The sequence below is a fragment of the Leptodactylus fuscus genome, chromosome 7, assembly GCF_031893055.1.
Source record: "Leptodactylus fuscus isolate aLepFus1 chromosome 7, aLepFus1.hap2, whole genome shotgun sequence".
Lineage (NCBI taxonomy): Eukaryota > Metazoa > Chordata > Amphibia > Anura > Leptodactylidae > Leptodactylus > Leptodactylus fuscus.
The window spans coordinates 16323090-16347733 of NC_134271.1; the positions used below are offsets into that span (position 1 = coordinate 16323090).

Sequence of the window (24644 nt, forward strand, 5' to 3'; positions counted from 1 at the left end):
GTGTTCATCTTACAGACACAATGTAACAATCCTCTGTGTATGTGTAAAATAACAAGGTTTCCATTCACTGACTGCAGGAAGAGATTTTGAAATTTGACACAAAGGCTTTTGTTACGTTGCAGAATTTCTTATTACACAATATTAAAGCTTTATTTATACATAGTGGTCGTTGCGTCCATCACAATAAGTAACTCTGCTTGCTGGGCAGTGTCTGATATAGGCTTGGTAGCTGCCGAGTGATACATATGGGGGAGGGGGGGAGGTATATAACGTCACCATGTCAGTGCTGCTGCAGAATAGCAGAGCTGAGGATGTCAATTAATGAACTTGTGCGAGTTTCCCGGCACCTTCAGTTCTCCTCCATGACATCATGGGACCCAGTGGACTGCTGAGTCCTGAAATTGTGCCTCATACCACAAGGTGTGACCTATATCATGACACTGGAGTCCAATTTTTTTATAACGTTGCGACCACTGAGGTCTATCACAGGCTTCAGCGGTCCTCGGGGACCATGATGTCATAGAGGAGAACAGGAGATGCACAAGGGAGCCCTGGAGACATGATGGAAGGCGAGTATCAGCGCTTATTATGTTGATCTCCAATTATTATAGGACAGACCTCCTATTTTTGGAAAATTCATATTGAGCCTGGCTTGTTACAAACCGTTTCGCTCATATCGAGACTTCATATTGATTCAGTGGGAGCTGATCTAAGGACAGGTCATTGATATCAGATCAGTAGGGGTGCCAAGTGTCAAACCCCCACCAATCTGATATTCATGACCTATGGCGGAGATAAATCATCATTTATGGCTCTGAAGTACATTTCTTCATATACCTTTCCCGCTTCCTGATACAGAATCCCAAATCTCCTGCACTGTTTAATAATTTTTTTATCTGCTAGTAGCCACCACTAGGGGGAGCTCACAACATATGATCTTATAATGGAGCTCCCTCTAATGGTGGCTGCTGGCAGACACAATGTTATCATTTACCTTGGAGCAGTGTATCAGGATAAGGTGCCCTGACCCCTGTAAGGACACATTATATAATGAATGGGCTCAGAATGATGGCGTCCATTACACTTTATATCATTGGGTGAGGCGAGTTTACACGGTAGGTAAGTCACATGACTATGTATTGCATCACACCTATAGATTATAACATACAGCCCAACTGGGAAATAGTAGTGAAAAGACCTGGACATAATATCCGACATCAATGTGTGAACACGACCTAAGGACCAGATATTAGTCACCTTGGAGCGCCATAAACTTCATACACACTACAAGATTTTAATGACCGCCAGATGGTGTGACGAGGAGAAGGAACGTCAATGTATCTTCTCATAGAGAATGGTAACAAAGTATCACTATGAGGTCACATGACCCATTATTAGGATTACTGCATCGTGAAGGGACGACCATCAGACCATACACTGTATAAGGGTAAGATACTCATATATAGAGTTATAAAGGGTATAGTTACTATATAAGGGGTGCAATTGCTACCGGGCACTGGGGGCTCTCAGAATAAGAAGACCGCAGTAAGAGATTACAAGTTACACCTCTGTGACCTGGAGTGGGATCCTGTATATTAGGGAAATGCTGTATTATATAGGTCTCTAATACTCCCATTACCACCTTCCAAGGGGTTCATTTGGGTAGAAAATCAAGGAAGGTTCAGACTATAGGGTTGTTGTGCAGTCATCACAACAGCGCCCCCTATACACAGAATGCAGGCTGCCACAAATGGTGCCTGTATTCTGCCCACTCTATTAGGAGTGAACCAAGTCTGTACATTGACACGTGATGTCTAGGAGGTTCTGTACTACATAGCCATAGGGACCTGGTATATACTGCCATATGGTGTGTCCATATACAGATTATCCTTATCACAAATGCTCCTGTGCAGAGGCTTAACTAGAAGCTCCGGGGTCCTTATACAAAATTACTTACCATGTGCGGTGTTTTATTTCATAGAGAGGCCTTTGGGCCCCCTCACACCCCAGGGCCCAATTGCAATTGTTACCGCTGCACCCTGTATAGGTTTGCTCCTGAATACCCCCATAATATGGCATCCAGAGGAGCGCGATACAATTCTGAGGCGTACAAAACAGTAGTCTATAGGAAGTGTATTACAGTGGGTGTATTGAGCCATTATATACTAGTGTGTATGGGGTCTTATCCATATCCCTCCCACTATAAGGAGCTCATTCATTAGACAATTGCTAGTAGTCCAATTCCCTTTCAGAAGGTTTAGCTATTTTGTAGTGTGACAGTATGTGTCAGTCTACATACACTCATATACAGATCCCCGGACAGATTTGACCCTATTAAGCGTTATATACTTATGGATATCTTTACCAATCCTTGCCCCATGTGTAAGCCCACAGGGAGTCATTTTCATACATCGCTCCAGACTCTGTAGCTTCATTCTGCTCCCTCTTATTCATGTGCAGCTCCCAGTCTCTTGCCCTTGGTCTCAGGACAACTACTCCATTATAGATATGTATATTTTATATGTACGCCTGGACCCTTTACCAGTCCTTGCCCCCTGTGTAAGCCCATAGGGACATGAAGAAGTCACTTTCATACATCGCTCCAGACACTGCAGCTTCATTCTGCTCCTCCTGTACATGTGCAGCCCCCTTACCCCAGGTCTCTGGACTTCTCCTCTGTGATATATATGTACCCCAAGGACCCTTTACCATTCCTTGCCCCATGTGTGACCCCATAGGGACAGAAAGAAATCACTTTCATATATTGCTTTAACCCCTGCAGCTTCATTCTGCTCCCCATGTGCCTGTAGAGCCCCCAAACCCTTGCCTTAGGTCTCAGGACATCTCCTCCATGATGTGTATGTACCCCAAGGATCCTTTACCATTCCTTGCCCCATGTGTGACCCCATAGGGACAGATATAAATCACTTCCATACATTTCTTTAACCCCTGCAGCTACATTCTGCTCCCCATGTGCCTGTACAGCCTCCAATCCCTTGCCCCAGGTCTCAGGACATCTCCTCCATGATTCATGTCTTACATCTAGTTTTGCAGAGTGTCTGCATTGAGCCCTTGTCTACTCCTCACTCCAGTCTACAGAGAGACACAGACGCCATCTAGTGGCCGTGAAGCGTCACTGCCGACAGCAAGGAAATTGCAGCCATTTCTTTTTTTTTCTGTCTAGCTCCTACCCCCTTAAAGAGAAAATCCACAGAGCACCTGTTGATAAATCACGCCTCCATTTACATTGGGCTTCCTAAAACTGAATGCTGACTATCTGTACACCGGGATGAATGGGATTTAGGATACAACAGCCCTAAAAGCAGAGGGGAGCATGCATGAGGAGTAAAGCAAGGATCCCCCCTCCTAAAGAGGAGCCCTGCTGGGGTAGGGGGACTTGTAGAGTCTGTGGATGAAGTGCAATGACTTAGTATTAACAGGGGAGGGCATCTGGGGTGATGGAGATGGTCAGGGGGGAGGGGAGTGGAACCCCCTGGTCTGGTGAAAGTGATGCAGCAAGAAGCTGGCAGCACTACAGAGAGGGGCATGGAGCCAGCCCTGCACCCCTCACATGCCAGCCAATGTCAACACAAGCACTGCATGCAATGGCAAAGTTTGCAGGACAAGGCAGGACCCCCGAGCAACCCCCCCCCCCCCCCCCCCGTGCAGCCCCCTGTGCAGCCCCCTGTGCTTACCTTGCTGCACTTTGTGCCAGTCCGTCCTTGCAGCGCCTCGGAGCCCTGAGATTTGTGGTGGTGGCAGCAGGGTGGGCTGCTGGAGAGGGGCTTTAACAGGGAGGAAGGCGGGGTTAGGGGACATCTGTGCACACGGGAGTGGAGGGAGAAATCACAGGGATAAAAGTAAAGATTGCACCGAACCTGCTGCCAGTAATGAGGGGCTGTCTGCAAGATGGGGGGGGGGGGGGGATGTGTACACATGGAGAGTTACACTAAGTCAGCCACAGCGCCCCCTAGGAGAGGATTATCAGAGAGCTATTAATAGAGCGCCGGGCACCTTATGTCACCCAAGGATCCTCTACAGCTACATATAGATGTATAGGGACCTATAGATATATACAGGACCTGCACTATGGACAGAACAAGGGAGCAAATAGAGACATGCTGGGAGTTGTAGTCAGTGCTGGCAAGAGAGAATCCTCAGAAGTCTGTCTGTCTATCTGTCTGTCAATCTATCTGTCTATCTATCTGTCTGTCTGTCAATCTGTCTGTCTGTCGATCAGGATAAGAGCATCTTGTGAGTCTGGTCAATGCTGGGAGTTGTAGTCAGTGCTGGCACTAAAGATCCTCTATAGATGTATACACATAGAAGTCTATCTAATATCTATCTATCTATCTATCTATCTATCAGGATAAGAGAAGCTTATGAGTCTGGTCGATGCTGGGAGTTGTAGTTACTAAATAATTGAAGACCCCAGATTTGATCAGACCTTCATCATTAGAGACTGCACCATAGATTAGAGCGCCCTCTGTCAATGGGCAATGTTACTGCAGTTCCCATTATACCTCTCCATCTCCTATACTTACTCATTACTGCCCCCTTGGTCTGTCATTGTTACCCCCTTACTCTACCATTTCTGCCCCTTCCCTGTAGTCTCCAGTCCCCGGGCTGTGCCCCCTTCTGCTCCAGTCTGTCTCCTACCTTGACTGTCTCCCGGCAGTGACTGCTCTGTCTCTGGTATATTTGCAACTCCTTCTTGCCCTCTGTTGCTTTTTTTTTTTTTTTTTTTTTGCCCTGTCTCTGTCTCCTTTTTCAGCAGTCTTTCTCTGTGTTGCCCTTTGACTGTCTCTTTTTCAGATCTCTTTTTTCCCTCTCTGTCGTGATTGCAGGTCTCTCCCCCTTTGACTGTCTCTTTTTCACACCTCTCTCTCTTTTTTTCTCCCTCTCTACCATGCCCGCCATGTCTGTGTTGCACTTGCAGCTATTTGCCCTCTGCTACTCCGTTTTGTCTAAGCCCTGTCTCTAGCAGTCTCTTGCCCCTTTGACTGTCTCTTTTGCACACCTCTCCCTCTCTCCCATGCCCGCCATGTCTCTGTTGCACTTGCAGCTCTCTGCTCTCTGCAGCCTTCCTTTCTGCCTGCGCCCTGTCTCTGTCTCCTTTTCCAGCAGTCTCTGGCAGTCTCTCCCCTGGCTGGGGCTGTCTCTCCTCCACCAGTGTGCTATTGACCTGCATTGACGTCATTGCGTCATTAGGTCTCCCTTAGAAACACTGACTTTCAAAAATAGTATCAAATTAATTCAGGAGGCAGAAAGAATCTGCGGAGTGGATCCTGGGCTGGAACGGAGCGCGCTCTGCAGCTGCAGCCCCTGCATCGCCTGCACCCTGCACACAGACCCCCCGGACCCCCCCAGTCTGCAGCAGCCTGACCTCCTGCTACAGGCTGCACCCCTCTTCCCTTGGGGCCTGCACCCCCTCTCCCGCTGGGCGCACCCCCTCCTCTCTCCTCCCTCCTCTCTCCCTCTCCATCTCTCCCCATCTCCTCTCCTGTTCTATAAATAACATCTACTTTAGTGGCGCTCGGATCTTTTGTGTTGCGTTTTCTGTTTTTGGGATGTATGATACATTGGAGCAAGCTCAGTAGATATTGATCAATTGATAGCTGGGGGGCAGCGTGTGCAAGCGTGGTATAGAGTGTATTGCACCAGACTAAGTGGGTTCATCTAAGGTAAAGCAGCCTATGCATTGCCCACTGCTCGTTCTAGCACCTGCAGACTATTGCACCCGGCGCCCCCTCCCCATGTCATCCTTGGCTGCACCCCCATAACGACATAGACACAAGTCATCCTAGTTTATTGCAACTTCTTCCTCCCGTTGCAGCCCCCTCCCAGGTTCATTGACAAGAAACACAAAGCTCAAGTCATTAATAATTTGCACATTCATAAATAGGGGCACGTTGCGGTGGGCCGGGGGCGATGAGCTGCCCCCTACTGCAGGGCCGGGAGACTTGTACATTCTGTGGATTATTTCTGGGAGATATGAAGTCTCAGATCTATTTATAGAAGGCAGGGCGGACCCCCAGCTTTTTTCTAAATGAATCCAGGCGGGGAGGGGGGCCGAGGGGATGAGATAAGATCGTGATATGCGGTGATACATGTGATCAGAAATCTCAATGCGCTCAGCCCGGCGTCTGTGAATTAGATTTGGAGGAGGATTTGGTGTTACCTGGATTGAGTGTATGGAGCCATTCCCAGATGGAATAGTTGTTATTGCGTTTATGTTATAGATGTAGCAGAGCTGAAGGTGTTATTTAACTCTTCGCGCCCCCGTTGTAATATATGAAGTTCACCTGCAGTCCTATGTAAATAACACATCATGATAGCGAACTAAATAGAACAGCGCAAACTCGGCTCTGCTACATCCACCACCATAGGGAGAGCGCCATATGTGCCGTATGATCAGAGGATTTCGCACGCACCTTACGTAAATTCCACCGTGAGCAAATGATCAGATCAAGTTGCTGGGACTTGTAGTTTCAACATTGTATTTGCGTATCTGCTTTGTTATCTGTTTTGTGCCCTAAAAAACTCCCCCTTCCAAGTATGATACAGACCCTCTATTGATTTTGGTGGGAGCTATGTAATTCCTCACTTACCCTGTGGGGGCACTGCAGGAAAAGTAAACAGTTGCTTCATGGTGTCTCCATAGGTTACAGCTCATCTTTGCAATGGGACACACTATGATCTGCGTACGTTCACTGGTTCTTTCTAACTTAAAGGGATTCGTCAAAGTGGGCACCCCTTTAAGGAACAAGACATTGTGTCCTGGACCCAAAGAAAGGAGTGAAGTCCTGTTATGTCTCCAGACACCAGATCAGGCTCTATAACAGGAGCTGTCCATGGTACGAAGAGGATTTCAGCACCATGGACAGCAGCTATGCAGGTTCCTGGGCCTGACAATGCTATGGACAGCACCATGTTATAGTTTCTATAGGGGCGCACTTATATATTAGAGGGAGACCTAGAATAAAGCGGCCCAGGAGTAAATGTATATTCACCAAGCAAGAATGTCTCTATAGGGCTCAACACATGGACCTGGGCTACCCAGCCAGGTAATGTATACCGTAGCCGAAATTCTATATTCCTGGGGTATAATACAGGATATAACTCAGGATAAGTAATGTAATGTATGTATACAGTGACTGTACCAGCAGAATAGTGAGCGTAGCTCTGGAGTATAATACAGGATAAGTAATGTAATGTATGTACACAGTGACTGCACCAGCAGAATAGTGAGCGCAGCTCTGGAGTATAATACAGGATGTAACTCAGGATCATTACAAGAAAAGTAATGTAATGTATGTACACAGTGACTGCACCAGCAGAATAGTGAGTGCAGCTCTGGAGTATAATACAGGATGTAACTCAGGATCATTACAAGAAAAGTAATGTAATGTATGTACACAGTGACTGCACCAGCAGAATAGAGAGCGCAGCTCTGGAGTATAATACAGGATAAGTAATGTAATGTATGTACACAGTGACTGCACCAGCAGAATAGTGAGCGCAGCTCTGGAGTATAATACAGGATAAGTAATGTAATGTATGTACACAGTGACTGTACCAGCAGAATAGTGAGCGTAGCTCTGGAGTATAATACAGGATGTAACTCAGGATCATTACAAGATAAGTAATGTAATGTATGTACACAGTGACTGTACCAGCAGAATAGTGAGCGCAGCTCTGGAGTATAATACAGGATAAGTAATGTAATGTATGTACACAGTGACTGTACCAGCAGAATAGTGAGCGCAGCTCTGGAGTATAATACAGGATAAGTAATGTAATGTATGTACACAGTGACTGCACCAGCAGAATAGTGAGCGCAGCTCTGGATATAATACAGGATAAGTAATGTATGTACACAGTGACTGCACCAGCAGAATAGTGAGCGCAGCTCTGGATATAATACAGGATGTAACTCAGGATCAGTACAGGATAAATAATGTGATGTATGTACACAGTGACTGCACTAGCAGAATAGTGAGCGCAGCTCTGGAGTATAATACAGGATGTAACTCAGGATCAGTACAGGATAAGTAATGTAATGTATGTACACAGTGACTGCACCAGCAGAATAGTGAGCGCAGCTCTGGAGTATAATACAGGATGTAACTCCGGGTCAGTACAGGATAAGTAATGTAATGTATGTACACAGTGACTGCACCAGCAGAATAGTGAGTGCAGCTCTGGAGTATAATACAGGATAAGTAATGTAATGTATGTACACAGTGACTGCACCAGCAGAATAGTGAGCGCAGCTCTGGAGTATAATACAGGATGTAACTCAGGATCAGTACAGGATAAGTAATGTAATGTATGTACACAGTGACTGCACCAGCAGAATAGTGAGCACAGCTCTGGAGTATAATACAGGATGTAACTCAGGATCAGTACAGGATAAGTAATGTAATGTATGTACACAGTGACTGTACCAGCAGAATAGTGAGCGCAGCTCTGGAGTATAATACAGGATAAGTAATGTAATGTACGTACACAGTGACTGTACCAGCAGAATAGTGAGCACAGCTCTGGAGTATAATACAGGATGTAACTCAGGATCAGTACAGGATAAGTAATGTAATGTACGTACACAGTGACTGTACCAGCAGAATAGTGAGCACAGCTCTGGAGTATAATACAGGATGTAACTCAGGATCAGTACAGGATAAGTAATGTAATGTATGTACACAGTGACTGTACCAGCAGAATAGTGAGCGCAGCTCTGGAGTATAATACAGGATGTAACTCAGGATCAGTACAGGATAAGTAATGTAATGTATGTACGGTGACTGTATCAGCAGAATAGTGAGCGCAGCTCTGGAGTATAATACAGGATATAACTCAGGATCAGTACAGGATAAGTAATGAGTGTGTAAATCCTAAATCTCATAGACCAATTACACTTATTTTCCCTCACGTGACTTGATATAGTATATATCCCACTTGCCGTATCTCCCTAGTCTAATACGACTAATAATAATAACAACCTTCTATGAATTTCATCACTGTGCCGCCATGTTATTTTGGTGTAGTACTACATATATACTGTACACACATCTATACGGTCCTGAGTTTATAGGATTTCACACACAAATGAGCTGTCACCACGGAAAATCCTTCCAGCCAGGTTTTCCACCTGCAGGTATATCCAGACACCAGGTTATTTTTAAGAAGGTTCAGTCACGTGAGGCTAAAAATAGCCTCGAGCCCGCGTTCCCATTGTCACCATTAGGAAGAGCCGGTGGAAAAACAAACATAGGAAAACTCCACCAAACATCCCTCAGTCTCATTGACTTCTGCTAAACAAGGACAAGCAATTTCCGAAGAGTTGAAAGAGCCGGGGGAGGGGCGGCCGGGAGACGTCTGGGTCAACATCCCAACAGATGATCAACACCAACTTGCCAGTAAATATTATGATCGCGGCGCTCCACGCCGAATGATACGGGAACGCGACAGCGCCAGCGACTTGGATATTCTAATCACAATTAATAACAGCGTTGGTCACCGGCGCGCTCCTCTGATGTTTTCACCCGTGATGCCGCCCTCACCCGCACGATAAGAGATGGCAGCGAGAAAACAAATATTTTTAAGGGACACGTGAATGGAGTTGGCAGAGAGGAGACGGGAGGACATCTGAGGACGCTGTTTTCATCCCATTACAATACAACCATAATAGTCGTCTTTGGGGTCAACAAAATATTGAAGGTTGGGGGGGTGGAATAATAAAATTAAAAAAATCGCCAAATTTATCCCCGGACTCAACATGGATTCTCCAATTTCAAAATGGCTGACCCTATTATAGTCTAGGGGGGGCGCAGGTAACCACTATTTTAGTGGTCCGGCTCTACTGGTGGACCCGTATGACGGCGCAGGTGTCACCAAATTTTTAATACCATTCAGATTGTAGATTTTATATTCTATTTCCTGTCCATGATCATGGGGGCGGCCATCTTGTCTGAGCTTCTCCTCAGCTCTGTTAACAGCACTTAGTGATCTGCTTTACAGCACAGTCATGGCCATAGGCGGCAATAGTCTGCAGCCAGCTCTGTGACGTCTATGGGAGAGTTTTCTGGACACGGTCTATGCAGGGAGGGGAAGGAGCTAAGCTGTGACATCATCTATTGTCAGTAGTGAGGTAATGATGGCTCAGTGGTGTTATCTATAGAGGTGTTATCTTCTATTGTGATCCTATCTGTGATGTAAATGAGGTGACTGCTGAGGAGAAAACTCTGACAGAATTGGCAAGAGTCAATTATTAGGCTTAGTGACCAGAGTGAAAATTGCAGGTACTTGGAAAATTTGAAAAAATACATAAAAATTTTACATAAAAACTTGATTTATAAGTCATTTTGTGGTGACACATTCCCTCTAAGACTGTGGTGAGACAGCAAATTTTGCACCACGTATTGCACGCCAGTTTTCCTCCATCCCACCACCTCCTAATTCTGGATTCACCCCCGACGCACGGTCTCCAGCATCTTTAGGCCCATGTGAGAGTTGTCACTAATGGAGGACACCTACTATAGTGGGGTTAACCCCTAAAACCTCAGTAATGTAGAGTATACACAATCGGGGGTCTATGGGGATGAAGGGCGCGCGTGGATCTAAATCCATGGCATGTCAACCACCCCGTCCAGTGCTGAGCACCTGGGACACAGACCCTAAAAGTCAGCCCCCTGCCTCAACCCACGTCGTGTACCACCAACCAACCACCAGACCGATCCAGAGGAGGCCCGGGACCATTATATAGGAGACTGCCCTATATACAATGTAAATCTTTGCATTCACCTAATACCACAATCCACCGTCTCGCCTATAAACAGTCTCCCTAAATCCTATAATATCACTGTACGAGGCTGTAGGGGTCGGTGCACGAACTCGGACTCCCAAGTCCCCGGGTAACCTGCGCTGGTGGCGGCCATTTCTCGTCAGCCTTTACTTAACTAGTCCGTTCACCTCACACAATGTGAAAGCTATTTATAACCACATGAAATGCAAACACGGAGAGGGTATCCCACCAGTGAGAATTACCGAGAAGCTGAAATTACCTGGGACGTGTCTGCCCCCTTCAGGACATTCAGGGGAACTGCAGCCAGTGTGGAGCAGGAAAAAAAAAAAATGGAAAAAACACCTGAAATGGCAGCAGCACGAGAACGATCACTGATCAGTCAATGGGTTTGTAGAGGTGTAAGAGTGGGGGGACGGCGTCGTGTTGGTGTATGGCCCGCTGCAAAAATATACAAAAATATGCAAGAATATAAACCCGCCTGACACCAATTGTGCAAATATTTGACTCCAGAATATCAGGGCGGAATCTTACTAGGTACCATAGCGCTCTTGTCAAAGTCAATGACCAAATTGTCCCCTTTGGAGACATCTTGCAAAGAAAGAATATGGAGGAAGGAATCTGCGGCAGATGTATGGCCAAATTTGCTATAGCCAAAGTAACATGACCTGGAGGATGTGGTCACCCAACCATCCCATCCAAAAGGGCAATACCCCCAAGCGGTGGGTACAATGGTCAAGACTGTCCATCAGACTTGGCTCCATGGTGGTAGGGTTCAACATGGAAGGCGTCCGCCATTTGATTTCCCCCAAATTGGTCAACATAAGCCAACTTGACTATCATGGACATCACCTATAGTACAGTTTGGCCGTCGGGCTGCCGGAGGGCGACCCATGACCCCGTCACATGGTGATGAAACTACGAAAAACTTGGGTTCCGTCGAACCTCAAAACTTTGATAACTAAACATTCTGATCTTTCTTGGGCTCCACTGTGACGTCTGGTCCCAATCACAGGTCTCATCGATGACCCGGAGTCCATAACTGGCTCCAGAAACAGCTCCACCCCTGTTCACAGGTTGTGTCTGGTATTGCAGCTCAACGCTAAGTGAATGGGACCTACGTATGTATTTGGGGAATGTGATCAGAGATGCTAGAAGTATTCCAGACTCGGCCCATTGAAGAACAACCCAGACTGTAATGCCTATTAACAGAGAACGCTCCCGTACACATATATACTGTGCGGCTGCAGGTGTAGTGGGCCTTGGATTACGCACACAGCAACACGCGAGGAGGATTCTTCTGTTTTGTTATTTTCATCAGTGACGCAGGAGAATATAACCTTGAGATGTGTCGGGGGTTCAGTGAGGAAGTGATCGCAGCTGGAAAAAACGCAGGTAAATGTTGGTTAAAACTGCCATTGTTCTGAGGGAGTGCGGCCACCGACAGATGAGAACTTTAGACGCACAAACCTGAGGTCTTATGAAATGACAGAGAACGTTAATACAACATACCATCATATAGTATGCATATAGAGCAATGGCGCCTCCTGCTGGAGCATGTGATCATAACCCTTAACCCAGGGATAGCCCAAAACTCTGCACCTGTATGTATGTATATAGTTTATACACCAGCAGAATAGTGAGCGCAGCTCTGGAGTATAATACAGGATGTAACTCAGGATCAGTACAGGATAAGTAATGTAATGTATGTACACAGTGACTGTACCAGCAGAATACTGAGCGCAGCTCTGGAGTATAATACAGGATAAGTAATGTAATGTATGTACACAGTGACTGTACCAGCAGAATAGTGAGCGCAGCTCTGGAGTATAATACAGGATAAGTAATGTAATGTATGTACACAGTGACTGTACCAGCAGAATAGTGAGCGCAGCTCTGGAGTATAATACAGGATAAGTAATGTAATGTATGTACACAGTGACTGTACCAGCAGAATAGTGAGCGCAGCTCTGGAGTATAATACAGGATAAGTAATGTAATTTATGTACACAGTGACTGCACCAGCAGAATAGTGAGCGCAGGTCTGGAGTATAATACAGGATGTAACTCAGGATCAGTACAGGATAAGTAATGTAATGTATGTACACAGTGACTGCACCAGCAGAATAGTGAGCGCAGCTCTGGAGTATTCACATGTCACACATTGTTATAATCACATACAAAAAGAAATCCGACTCTGTTATCATCAGAGGAATTTTATTTGGATATGTATGTGCCCTGTACAGGAATCGCTGCCAAAATCCCGATGTATTCAGCATGTGATATGGCAGTACGAGTTTTCCTCCTGTTCGGTTACAGGTTCGGCTCAGGCGGTCGGAGGGCGCCGGACACTTGATTGGAAAATTTTTAATTTATCGCTAAACAATTTTTGAATAGGTGAATATATATATATATTGAACTAAAATAGATGGAAATGTTGGGGGTCAATCACAGCCATTAACAGGGAACGGATCATCTGTCTCTCTCTGGACCTTCGGTTTGGAAAGCGTTTAATGTTTCATAAATATATGGGGTCACCTAGAGGGACCCCCCTCTAAATCTAAGATGTACCAAAGGCAATCCCATAGACTTGAATGGGGCCATAATACACACATAACAGGACCCCCCACCTCCTTGTCAGTCCCATAGAGGGAGTGTGCACTACTGCGTCATTCACAGGAGCCCTCCATGTTATCAATGGGGGTCCCGTCATCGACACCCCTGGCAACCATGGTTCTTATGGGATATCCCTTTAACGCTCTGCCTAGGTTGGCACTTGGCAGATGGAATATCCCTTTAAAGCTCTGCCTAGGTCGGCACTTGGCAGATGGAATATCCCTTTAAAGCTCTGCCTAGGTTGGCACTTGGCAGTCCATCAGTAAAAACCTCAAGCTTTGTAATATTTTATATACCTATTTTTGCCTTACTTCTATGTGGCGTAGAAAAATCTATTCAAGTTGTTGCACGGAAACAGTCAACAAGTAGGATGACTGCTGCCATGTCTTCTTATTACAGGTTTTTAATGGGTCAGCTTCTCTTATTAGCACCTAACATAATATCCCCTTAGTTCGGTCAATGGGGTTTTTATCTATAAAAAAAAAATTAAAAAAAAAAAAAAATTTAAAGGAGAAATTCATTTAATCTCCCCCTCCGTCTTCTTCGATTTAAGAAAGTCAATGGAGCATTTGGGCGAAGTGAAAAAACTTTGGCTCCTTTCTCTGTGCAAAGAGCAGACAAAGAAAGTCGTAGCCCCGCCCTTTAACAAAGCTCTACCCACTATCCACTCATGGAGAAAACACGACATAACGATAATGCTTCAACTTAACACCAAAGCGGCCAGAGGATTCTTAATGCCGTTCTACGTTCTTAGGTTTAATGCCCCTTTAATGCGACCGTGATACTCTTTACATTATGTGTGACGTGTACAATTTTAAGCTACTTTCTTATAAAAACAGCGCCACCCCTGTTTACAGTTTGTATCTGGTATTGCAACTCACCCTTACTGATGTGAATAGGGCTGAGCTGTAACACCGCACACCCTGTACACAAGCGCAGCTTTGTAGTTCTATTGTTTTAAAATTTTAGACCACCCCTTTAAGACGTCATTTAAAGGAACACTTAACCTAGAAATAGCAAATAAAAACGGAAAACCGAACAAACTGGTCTATTTATCAGTATGTCTCGGCTTCTGAAAGCTCCACAGACAGACTTGGCACATGCTGGTTTTCTCCATGTTTCGGTGTTACAAGTGGGTGGGGCTTAATTAAAGTGACAGGTCATAATTTTGATCAGTTGCCGTCAATGTTGCAAATCCTGTATATTATGTCTTGGAACAAGAAGGAGGGGGTAAATCAATGTCCCCAGTGTGTTTCTTACCATGGTTTTAGGATGACGCTGGTCTGGAGACCCTTAAAACTAGTCTCAAGTGGATATGTCATAACCTTACCTAAGATGTCAGACTGTATTAGACACCCACCCGCCGGAGTATACGATGATGGGGGAGATAAGTGGAAGCGGTAGTGTCCGGCAACCGCTTATCTCAGGGAATTGTGGAATATCCCTTTAAATGGATACATTAAATAAAACGTCCATTCTGGCACGCCCCTTTAAAGTGCAGTGCTATTGGGCGCCCTCACCCTGCATTACCCCAGAGTAACATAGGTATAGGATTTTCTACATGGTATCATTGAACTACGAGATATTACGCTGTCGCGACGCCGTTTTAGGGTTGAATTGGGAAAAAAAATGTAAAAAATAAATAAAATAAATTTAGAAATTATTCAAATCCAAATTGATGACAATAAAAAAATTAAGTATCATTATTAAGTCCACGCAAAATCTCGCCACAATGTCAGACATACTGGAGGTTTCCCGTATAGAGTCATCTGGATGCACCGCTGTCCCCGCCCCTTTATGCCCCGCCCCCGAGGAGACCCCCTCTACCCGTCAGTTTCTTCCGTCGGCCCAGATTTTTTTGATAAGATAACCATTTAGAAGAAAAAAATTATAATAGGTGAGAAGAGGATTAGGGGCTACGTCGCCCCTTCTTCATTAGCAGGTGGCATTGAATGGCGCGGATTCTGTCCTTGGCGGGGGCAAATTCTGGTTGGAGTTCCAACGTGGACTCGTACCATCGCATCGCCTTCTCGTATTCCTCCTACGGACACAGAGACATGGGGTTAGGTGATGGAGAGGGTTCTGGAAAGAAGTGTCAAAGCTTAAGGGATCGGGGGAAACATGGTGGCTCGGGGGCTAGCACTGCACCATTGCAGCGCTGGAGACCTGGGTTCGAATCCTGCCAAGGACAACATCTGCAAGGAGTTTGTATGTTCTCCCCGTGTTTGCGTGGATTTCCTCCCATACTCCAAAGACATACCGGTATTCCCCTATAGGGAGTCAGTACGTCACCCGCACCATAGACGTCCATGGTCTACATAGAAGTCAACGGCCATCTACAAAGGAATATTTTGGCCCAATGGTTGTCCTGACCCCATCCCCGAATTAGGGGACAACACAGCAAACCTCACAGCACACCAACATAGAGAAAGACCAAAGCTAACCCCGAGGTTGCGGTTTAGTCTCACCATTGCTACGTATACATTCGCCAGTGTGAAATGGTTCACCACAAAGTGTGGGGCTATTTCCACCGCCATGGTAGCCACGATGATGGCGTCGTTCCATAACTTGGCATTGTGGAAGATGTTCGCTAAACTGATGAGTGGTACATCCTGCAAAGACAAGAAGGACATTTTTAGGCAATTTTATAATGGCGTCCATTCCAGAGACCCCATAGCGATGGTTTGGGGGAATTGCAGTTCCTGTTACTTAATTCTGAGTGGTGACGCCCAAGATGGCGTCCAAGGCACAAGGGCTGGTACCTGCGTAGTTCGCTACAGAGCAATGTGGAGGTACATAGAGGGCAACGCGGCCACTTATTAATACCAAGGAGGATAAGAGACCGACCTTCATGTGATGCGGCGCGTAGTGAAGAGCCTGACGTAAGCAGTCTATGGCTTTCTTCCCTTGACCCTTAACTCTCCAGTATAAAGCCGCCATGCTGGACAATACCCACGAGGTCTGATTCTAGAACAGGAGAAAACACAAGAAACGCTTTGTATTATACGGAGACCTTCAATCATCCGTCCTGCGGCATTATTACATCACATACTGTCCTGGATTATTGTACCGTTCCTGATGGGGTTATAGTGTTGGGGTGTAATGGACCAGTCCACAAACAAGACCCTTCAACATGACGGACATTGCTCTATGGCGGACGTGGAGAGCGGTGTAAGGCCAAGCTGCAGAAACGGGTTTGTATATCTGCCGTACAATCACAGCCCTAACACGATCATCCCCGACATTGTACAATCCCCAGAGACTCACCTTCTCCAGCACCTTCATTATTCTGGTGCCCACCTGCTCCAGGGACTGTGGCGGGTACTTGTCCTTGCCAAGGTTCTGTAAAACCTGGAGAAGGACCAAGTTGTTAGTCGGAGGTCCCCGAGCCCCTGGTGAGGCAGAGGAGGACGTCCAGCACTCACCTCCTTCAGCTGGCTCTCCCCTGTATAGTGGATGGCGGCCCTGTTGGCCACGCCGTACAGGTGGTCCAGGGTGTGCATGCTGGGCGGCAGGTTGGCATTGCACTGAGGCTCTACGCCAGGTTCCTGCAGCTGTGTGGCAAAGTCCACGTGTTCTGTGATACTAAAAGGGGCAAAGCAGCGTCAGAAGATATCATTCCTAAATAATCCCTTAAAGAATTCGGCAAACCTTTGTACTTACTCGATATTTTTCGCCGACACTGCTAGCCAGGTGCTGGCCACGGTGGACAGTTCAACGCGGCGCAGTTTTAGGCACTCGTCAGGACTCGGCCACCCGAGGCTACGGTAGTCGGGTCTCCTGCCTAAAGGGTTAAAACTTAAGAGTCAAATGATGCAGAACAGAAACCCAAGACCCAATGGTCATCAAGACATACATTGGATGAGAATATGTGTGGCTCACAGAGCATTGTCTAGGCTGTATACAGTTCTATGTTGTGCTCACAGAGCATTGTCTAGGCTGCATACAGTCCTATGTTGTGCTCACAGAGCATTGTCTAGGCTGCATACAGTCCTATGTTTAGCTCACAGAGCATTGTCTAGGCTGTATACAGTTCTATGTTTAGCTCACAGAGCATTGTCTAGGCTGTATACAGTTCTATGTTGTGCTCACAGAGCATTGTCTAGGCTGTATACAGTTCTATGTTGTGCTCACAGAGCATTGTCTAGGCTGTATAAAGTTCTATGTTTAGCTCACAGAGCATTGTCTAGGCTGTATAAAGTTCTATGTTTAGCTCACAGAGCATTGTCTAGGCTGTATAAAGTTCTATGTTGTGCTCACAGAGCATTGTCTAGGCTGTATACAGTTCTATGTCTAGCTCACAGAGCATTGTCTAGGTCGCATATATATGTATCAACTTCTCAGCCAAGAGCAGGAAAAACTGCAGCATTACCGAGACTCATTAGCTCCTCCTAGTGGAGGGAACAGGACCAATTTCTTTCTATATACATTTTATGTTCCAGGTCGTCATCACTGTCAGTGAAGGCATCTTTTCGTATATCGTATTTTGTATAATCCTGCACATCCTGTTTAATGTACTCCTCAGCTGCTGCAGAACCTCCTAATATAGTCTCCACTACAGAGCATTGTGATATGTCTGCTGCAGATCATCATAACACATCTCAGCTACTGCGGAACCTCAATACACACCTCAGCTGTTATACGATTTTTATATGAATCCATCATTAAAGAACAGATGCCACCAACTGACTCTTAAAGGGATTGGGCAGGATCAAAGAAAAACACGGGTGATTTCTTCTTCAAAGGAAGTGACATCATATCAGATGGTCGCACGGCAATGCTACAACTCAGTCCATTAAAGTAACGGAGACGGAACAGCAGCAGGGCCATGTGACCAACAGACGTTAGGCGTATATTATGAAGTTCTGAAGCAGCGGTGTGTGTGTATTTTGTTCTGCATTTAATAAAATCTGCAATAAGAGGTTCTGCAGCAGCTGGTGTCACGTTAATGCATAAAGCAATCTCTCTGTATTAGAAAAGGCTTCAAGAACCCAAAACCCCAGCGCTCGGATCCCCTGAGGACAGGCTGCTCAGATGAGGCCGTTTACCTTGAGGACCCGGAGAAGGTATTTTTGGCCCGCTGATTTCGAGTGCAGCTTGATAGTCCTCATTATCACCATCAATGACGTCTTCTCCAATGGCCTCTGAAAGGTCTGTAGCACTGGAGCCATCTGCTTTTGGCTTCTTTACGCGTTTTACCTGGAAAGTAATCTACAAGATAAAAAAGACGAATAATAATAAGTAAAGATGGAGAAAAATATCAAAACGGCAGAAAAAAAGAACCGCCACCTCTCCGCTCCGCTTATGTCCCCAGTACATACCCACTCAGCCTCCTCATCATCATCACAATCTCCAAAGCAGGACCCCGACTGACCGTCCTGAGCCCCCTTCTTCAGGACCCTTATTCCCTGCAGGTCCATACGCCGACCTTTTAGCTCCAGGGCCCCCTCAAAAGCTTCAAGGGGCCATGAGTTCTCAAACTCATCCACAAGGGCCAACATTTCATCAGATATTGGAGCCTCAGGGACCGACTCCTCTGTGTTGTTGTTTTCAGCCATAATGACATCTGGATGAGGAGGAGAGAAGAAATACAAAGAAAACATCGTCACTTACCCTGAGGAGATACTGAACCTGGAAACTGCAGAGCTGCGCTCACTATTCTGCTGGTGCAGTCACTGTGTACATACATTACATTACTTATCCTGTATTATACTCCAGAGCTGCGCTCACTATTCTGCTGGTACAGTCACTGTGTACATACATTACATTACTTACCCTGTACTGATCCTGAGTTACATTCTGTATTATACTCCAGAGCTGCACTCACTATTCTGCTGGTACAGTCACTGTGTACATACATTACATTACTTATCCTGTATTATACTCCAGAGCTGTGCTCACTATTCTGCTGGTGCAGTCACTGTGTACATACATTACATTACTTATCCTGTATTATACTCCAGAGCTGCACTCACTATTCTGCTGGTGCAGTCACTGTGTACATACATTACATTACTTATCCTGTATTATACTCCAGAGCTGCTCTCACTATTCTGCTGGTACAGTCACTGTGTACATACATTACATTACTGATCCTGTATTATACTCCAGAGCTGCACTCACTATTCTGCTGGTACAGTCACTGTGTACATACATTACATTACTTATCCTGTATTATACTCCAGAGCTGCGCTCACTATTCTGCTGGTACAGTCACTGTGTACATACATTACATTACTGATCCTGTATTATACTCCAGAGCTGCGCTCACTATTCTGCAGGTACAGTCACTGTGTACATACATTACATTACTGATCCTGTATTATACTCCAGAGCTGCGCTCACTATTCTGCAGGTACAGTCACTGTGTACATACATTACATTACTTATCCTGTATTATACTCCAGAGCTGCGCTCACTATTCTGCAGGTACAGTCACTGTGTACATACATTACATTACTTATCCTGTACTGATCCTGAGTTACATTCTGTATTATACTCCAGAGCTGCGCTCACTATTCTGCAGTCACTGTGTACATAGGATGAGTACAGGATATATAATGTACTTTTGTATTAGGACTCCTCACCCTCCATACACTTATGTGTAGAGTTATAGCGCCCTCTCTAGGCATACACTTACTTTCTAGATGTAATGTAGATCCACTAGTGGGGTCTGTCCGCTCCTCCTGGGTAGTTTTGTCATCCTCTTGTGTGTACCCTTGGAAATATTTCTGTGTGTCGTGGCCTTTGCCTTCAGCATGGCAGTGCCCTGCAAGAACCAAATTACAGATGAAGGATACAGGACACTGCAGGAGTCCCCCACTATTTGGAGACTACAACCCCCAGCATGTTATGACATCAGCAGCTCAGTGCCCCTTTAAGATGACCCCCAGGACTCCTCATCCTTCACATGACTTGTACATTAGCAGAATTTTCCGCCAGCACCGACGTCTGTCAATGAGGAAAGGCACCGGGTTATTTAGTAACAAGCACCGAAAGAAAGCAGGAAAGTTCGTCAGCAGACAGTGAGGTGCTCACAGGTCTTACGGTGACGTGGCGCGTTACGTAGGCCGCCAGTCACTCAGATGACTCCTAAACGCTATGACAAGCGGCAGAAAGCCAAGAGCCAATTATGTGTCCTTACATGACTCAGTGCCGTGTGCTGCCATATACTACAAGTCATGTGACCAGAATTATCCCAATCATCCCGCACGCAGCCGTCTGGTGTGCCTGCCAGGAGACGCATCGTATCCTGCCTTCTATAGAGGAAAATCACATCAAACGGCAAAGTAAGTCATCAAAGGCAGAAAGAACATCAGGTACACTCACTGACAAAAAACATACCGCATACCGCGTGCCCTGGCCTGAACCGTCCTCAGTGTAATGTAATGATGATCTATGGAAGTGACCCCAATATTACAGTCATAAGAGAAGGTTATTGGGGAAAATGGACAATCGGGTGGTGGCTCTAGGACCCTGGGGGAACCTCTAGCCTGGATACAAGATGAGATACGGCAGGACTTGGAGGTGTACAGGTATACAGCTGGGTCTGTAGATACTGCACACTTGTAGGATGGTGATGTCCTAGATCCATGATGGCGAATCTATGGCACACGTGCAAGAGGTGGCACTCCGAGCCCTCTCTGTGGGCACCTATCTGTGGAACAGATTACACTGTGTGGGGCCAGTTTGCAGCAGATTATACTGTGTGGGGTCAGTTTGCAGCAGATTATACTGTGTGGGGCCAGTTTGCAGCAGATTATACTGTGTGGGGCCAGTTTGCAGCAGATTATACTGTGTGGGAGCAGTTTGCAGCAGATTATACTGTGTGGGGCCAGTTTGCAGCAGATTATACTGTGTGGGGCCAGTTTGCAGTAGATTATACTGCGTGAGCGACACTGTGGAGCAGATTATACTGTGTGGGGCCACCATGGAGCAGATTGTACTGTGTGGGGGACCTTCACTATTTTTATCACATAGTATCTGTTTTATAGCAGACAAGTGATATTATTACAGACCGTCCGTCACTGTCCACAATTGTGGATCCGCACAGTATTAAAGGGATTCTACCACTAAAACACTTTTTTTTTTCTAGTTACCACGTCGGAATAGCCTTTAAAAAGGCTATTCGTCTCTTACCTGTGGAAGTGCTCTCCGCCGCGCCGTTCGTTCAAAATACCGGTTTGTACTGGTATGCTAATGAGTTCTCTCGCAGCGATGGGGGCGTCCCCATCGCAGGAGCAGCGATGGGGGCGTCCCCATTGCAGCTCGAAAACTGACCGCAGCGCCGCCTCTCTGGTCTTCGGTGTCCTCCCTTTGCTTCTTCAGCGTACTGTCGGACGCCTGCGCAGTATGCTCTGTTCGACGAAGATTGCCGAACGTACTGCGCATGCGCAAAATTGCGATCCCAGCCATAGTGCGGGCACCGAACTTTCGCGCATGCGCAGTACGTTCGGCAATCTTCGCCGAACAGAGAGCATACTGCGCAGGTGTCCGACAGACGCTGAAGAGGCAAGGGGAGGATACAGAAGACCGGAGAGGCGGCGCTGCGGTCAGTTTTCGAGCTGCAATGGGGACGCCCCCATCGCTGCGAGAGAACTCATTAGCATACCGGTACAAACCAGTATTTTGAACGAACGGCGCGGCGGAGAGCACTTCTACAGGTAAGAGACGAATAGCCTTTTTAAAGGCTATTCCGACGTGGTAACTAGAAAAAAAAGTGTTTTAGTGGTAGAATCCCTTTAAGGTTTAATTTCCGTGTTGGTACTTTGTGATAAATTAGTGGGTTTTGAGTTGCAGTTTGGGCTCTCGGTCTCCAAAAGTGTTGCCATTACTGTCCCAGATAGTCCTATAAATGCTGGATTGGTGATAAATCTGGTGAATGGGAAGGCCAGGTCGTGCTGTAATATGGTGGAGACACTCCTGAGGAACCCTAGAGGATATCCCGTACCTATCACTGTTAGTGTCCTTGTATCGCTACTAGGGGTGACCGACTGTCCTTAGGTGATGGCTCCTACACAAACCAGCAGGGGGCAGTGTGCCGCTCAACAGCAAAGGCAGGATTGAAGAGCTCACCACAAGGCCTCCATACTCCAACCCGACCATCATCAGATCCCAAACAGAACCTGGATCCATTACTACATGGGATACGGTTCTAGTCTGTAACTGTCCAGGTTTTTGGCTGTCAATGCCCGGACGTGTAATGGATACCGTGACACCAGATTTCTGATCATATGATAAGTGCCTGGATATAGTGCAAGCAAAGAAAGGGAGTGTAATGAAGGCGCCCCCTGTGTCTGGATGGTGGATAACGAAATATTGGGAAACAATTTTCTCTACTAGAGGTCTGTCTGGGCCATCCATAGTCGCCATGTGTGTGCCGTCACATAACCACTGCTGCAACACCTCCAGCTAGGTCTGAAAATTCCAGATCAGCTGGAATTTGTTCACATTGAGTTTTTTGGCAGCGGATTTTGACGTGGAATCCACCTCAAAACCCGCTGTCAAAAACGGCTCCCATTGACTTCAGTTGCCCGTAGCTTCTATTTTTTGCTAGCTAGTAGCGGAAAAAAGAAGCGAGCTGCCCTATCTTGCCGCAGATTCCGCGGTTGACTCAGTTGCGGCGTGAGACATGCTCCAGTGTAGGCCCATTCGTTTGGGTCTACACAGGAGCGGTATGCCGATGCTACAACGTATTCCATCTCGGCGAACCTCGCAGAATGTTCAAACGGCGGAAGAGGTTTCCGCGACCTTTTCCTCCTTGTGAACATGACCTAAAACTACAACTCCCAGCATGCATACTTGCATTGCTGTTCTTGGCGCTCCCATGGAAGTGAATGGAGCATGTTGGGAGTTGTAGTTTCACAGCAGCTGGAGAGCCGAAGGTTGCCGACCCCTATCCTAGATGCAGGCAATTGGTTTATAAAGAGCACTATCAATCCCATGATGCGCACCCCCCTCCCCCTCCAAGTTTGTCAACTGAGCAAAACGCAGTCTCACGCAGTTACACTACCTAAAAGTAGCCTCTGAGAGTCTTTATACTGCACAACAGAAGAAGCACTTTTACGCCCTCTTGTGGAAGGACCCAGTGTCTAATCAGACCAGATCTGTAATCTCTGACAAATCTGCCTGGGACATAATTGCAGGACCAGACATTTCTATCTCGGGCAGTCAATAACTGTTACCCCCTACCAGGAACACCCCACAAGACTTGCCAAGGAACCACTCTAAACCCATCACCTAGCCGTTACAATTTAGGACACAGACACTCAGATCCACCTCTGACAGACTCCATGGTCTTCAGATAAACAATGCTATACTTTGGTTGTAATATTATGGCGGGTACTCATGAGGATCGTCTGCCAGTTTAGACCTGTTTGGTCTGTTCCCTGGGATCTCTGCAGACCCCCAAAAATAACAAAGTGGAGGTCCAGGGTAGGAGTGGACAAAATAAAATGTCTCATACTCATCTCTCCTGGGTGTCTGGTCTTCACCGGCCTCTTCGAGCATCTTCTACAAGGCTGAGGTCACCACTGAAGCCCATGTCATAGACATCCACATTGACCTGGGGTGCACCAATGCTATACAGCATTGACACAAGCCCAGGCCTTAGCAGTGTCCCTGCAGTGCCTGACATTGGAGAAGATGTCTTAAGAGAGAGCAAGGGTCGATGGGTGAAGACAGCACACCCAATACAAATGAGGAAAGGTGAGTATCGGTGTGTTTTATTTTGGACGAACCTTCCCCGGGCCTCTGCTTATTATACCATAGGAGTATAATGACTAGTCGTGAGTGGCTACTCTAAATTCCCATGAACCCTACATATATGGTCCGATATATCTTATACCAGATCCCGGATGAACCCAGATATCGGACCTGCAATGACTGCCGGATACAGTGTCTGCTCCCCCCCAAATCCTGCAACCCTATCACATACCTACCACACCCTGCATGATCCAGGACATTGACGATAAACCAAATTTTTAATTTCTACTTTAACACGTTTTTAAATTGCAGTTTTTTTTTTAACGCTGAGCCAAACGTATAATTTAGTAAATTTGCCAATTGCACGAAGTTCACTGATGAAGTCTCCGATCCGCGTTGTGATATATAATGGATTAAAGAGGCTTGTGATCCGATGCCATTAGATATTCGTCACTACCCGGGTGAGGCGGACGCAGCCTCCGCTCCCCTATTAACCACAATCAGTTTTACACTTATATGT

The 24644-nt window shown here is 46.3% G+C and overlaps 1 protein-coding gene across 1 annotated transcript in view; it reads right to left on the reverse strand.

Moving 5' to 3' along the window:
- Window positions 1-15252: 15252 nt before the first annotated feature.
- The window catches only part of TTC17 (tetratricopeptide repeat domain 17), a 32871-nt gene continuing 23479 nt past the window's right edge, over window positions 15253-24644 (reverse strand). The window contains exons 17-25 of the mRNA XM_075281136.1: window positions 20061-20189; window positions 18742-18986; window positions 18469-18631; window positions 17084-17204; window positions 16846-17005; window positions 16688-16771; window positions 16268-16387; window positions 15889-16032; window positions 15253-15461 (exon numbers count right to left, since the gene is read on the reverse strand). Of these exons, the coding sequence (XP_075137237.1) occupies window positions 15330-15461; window positions 15889-16032; window positions 16268-16387; window positions 16688-16771; window positions 16846-17005; window positions 17084-17204; window positions 18469-18631; window positions 18742-18986; window positions 20061-20189 (1298 nt within the window). The 3' untranslated portion in view covers window positions 15253-15329. The remainder of the gene's footprint in view (window positions 15462-15888; window positions 16033-16267; window positions 16388-16687; window positions 16772-16845; window positions 17006-17083; window positions 17205-18468; window positions 18632-18741; window positions 18987-20060; window positions 20190-24644) is intronic.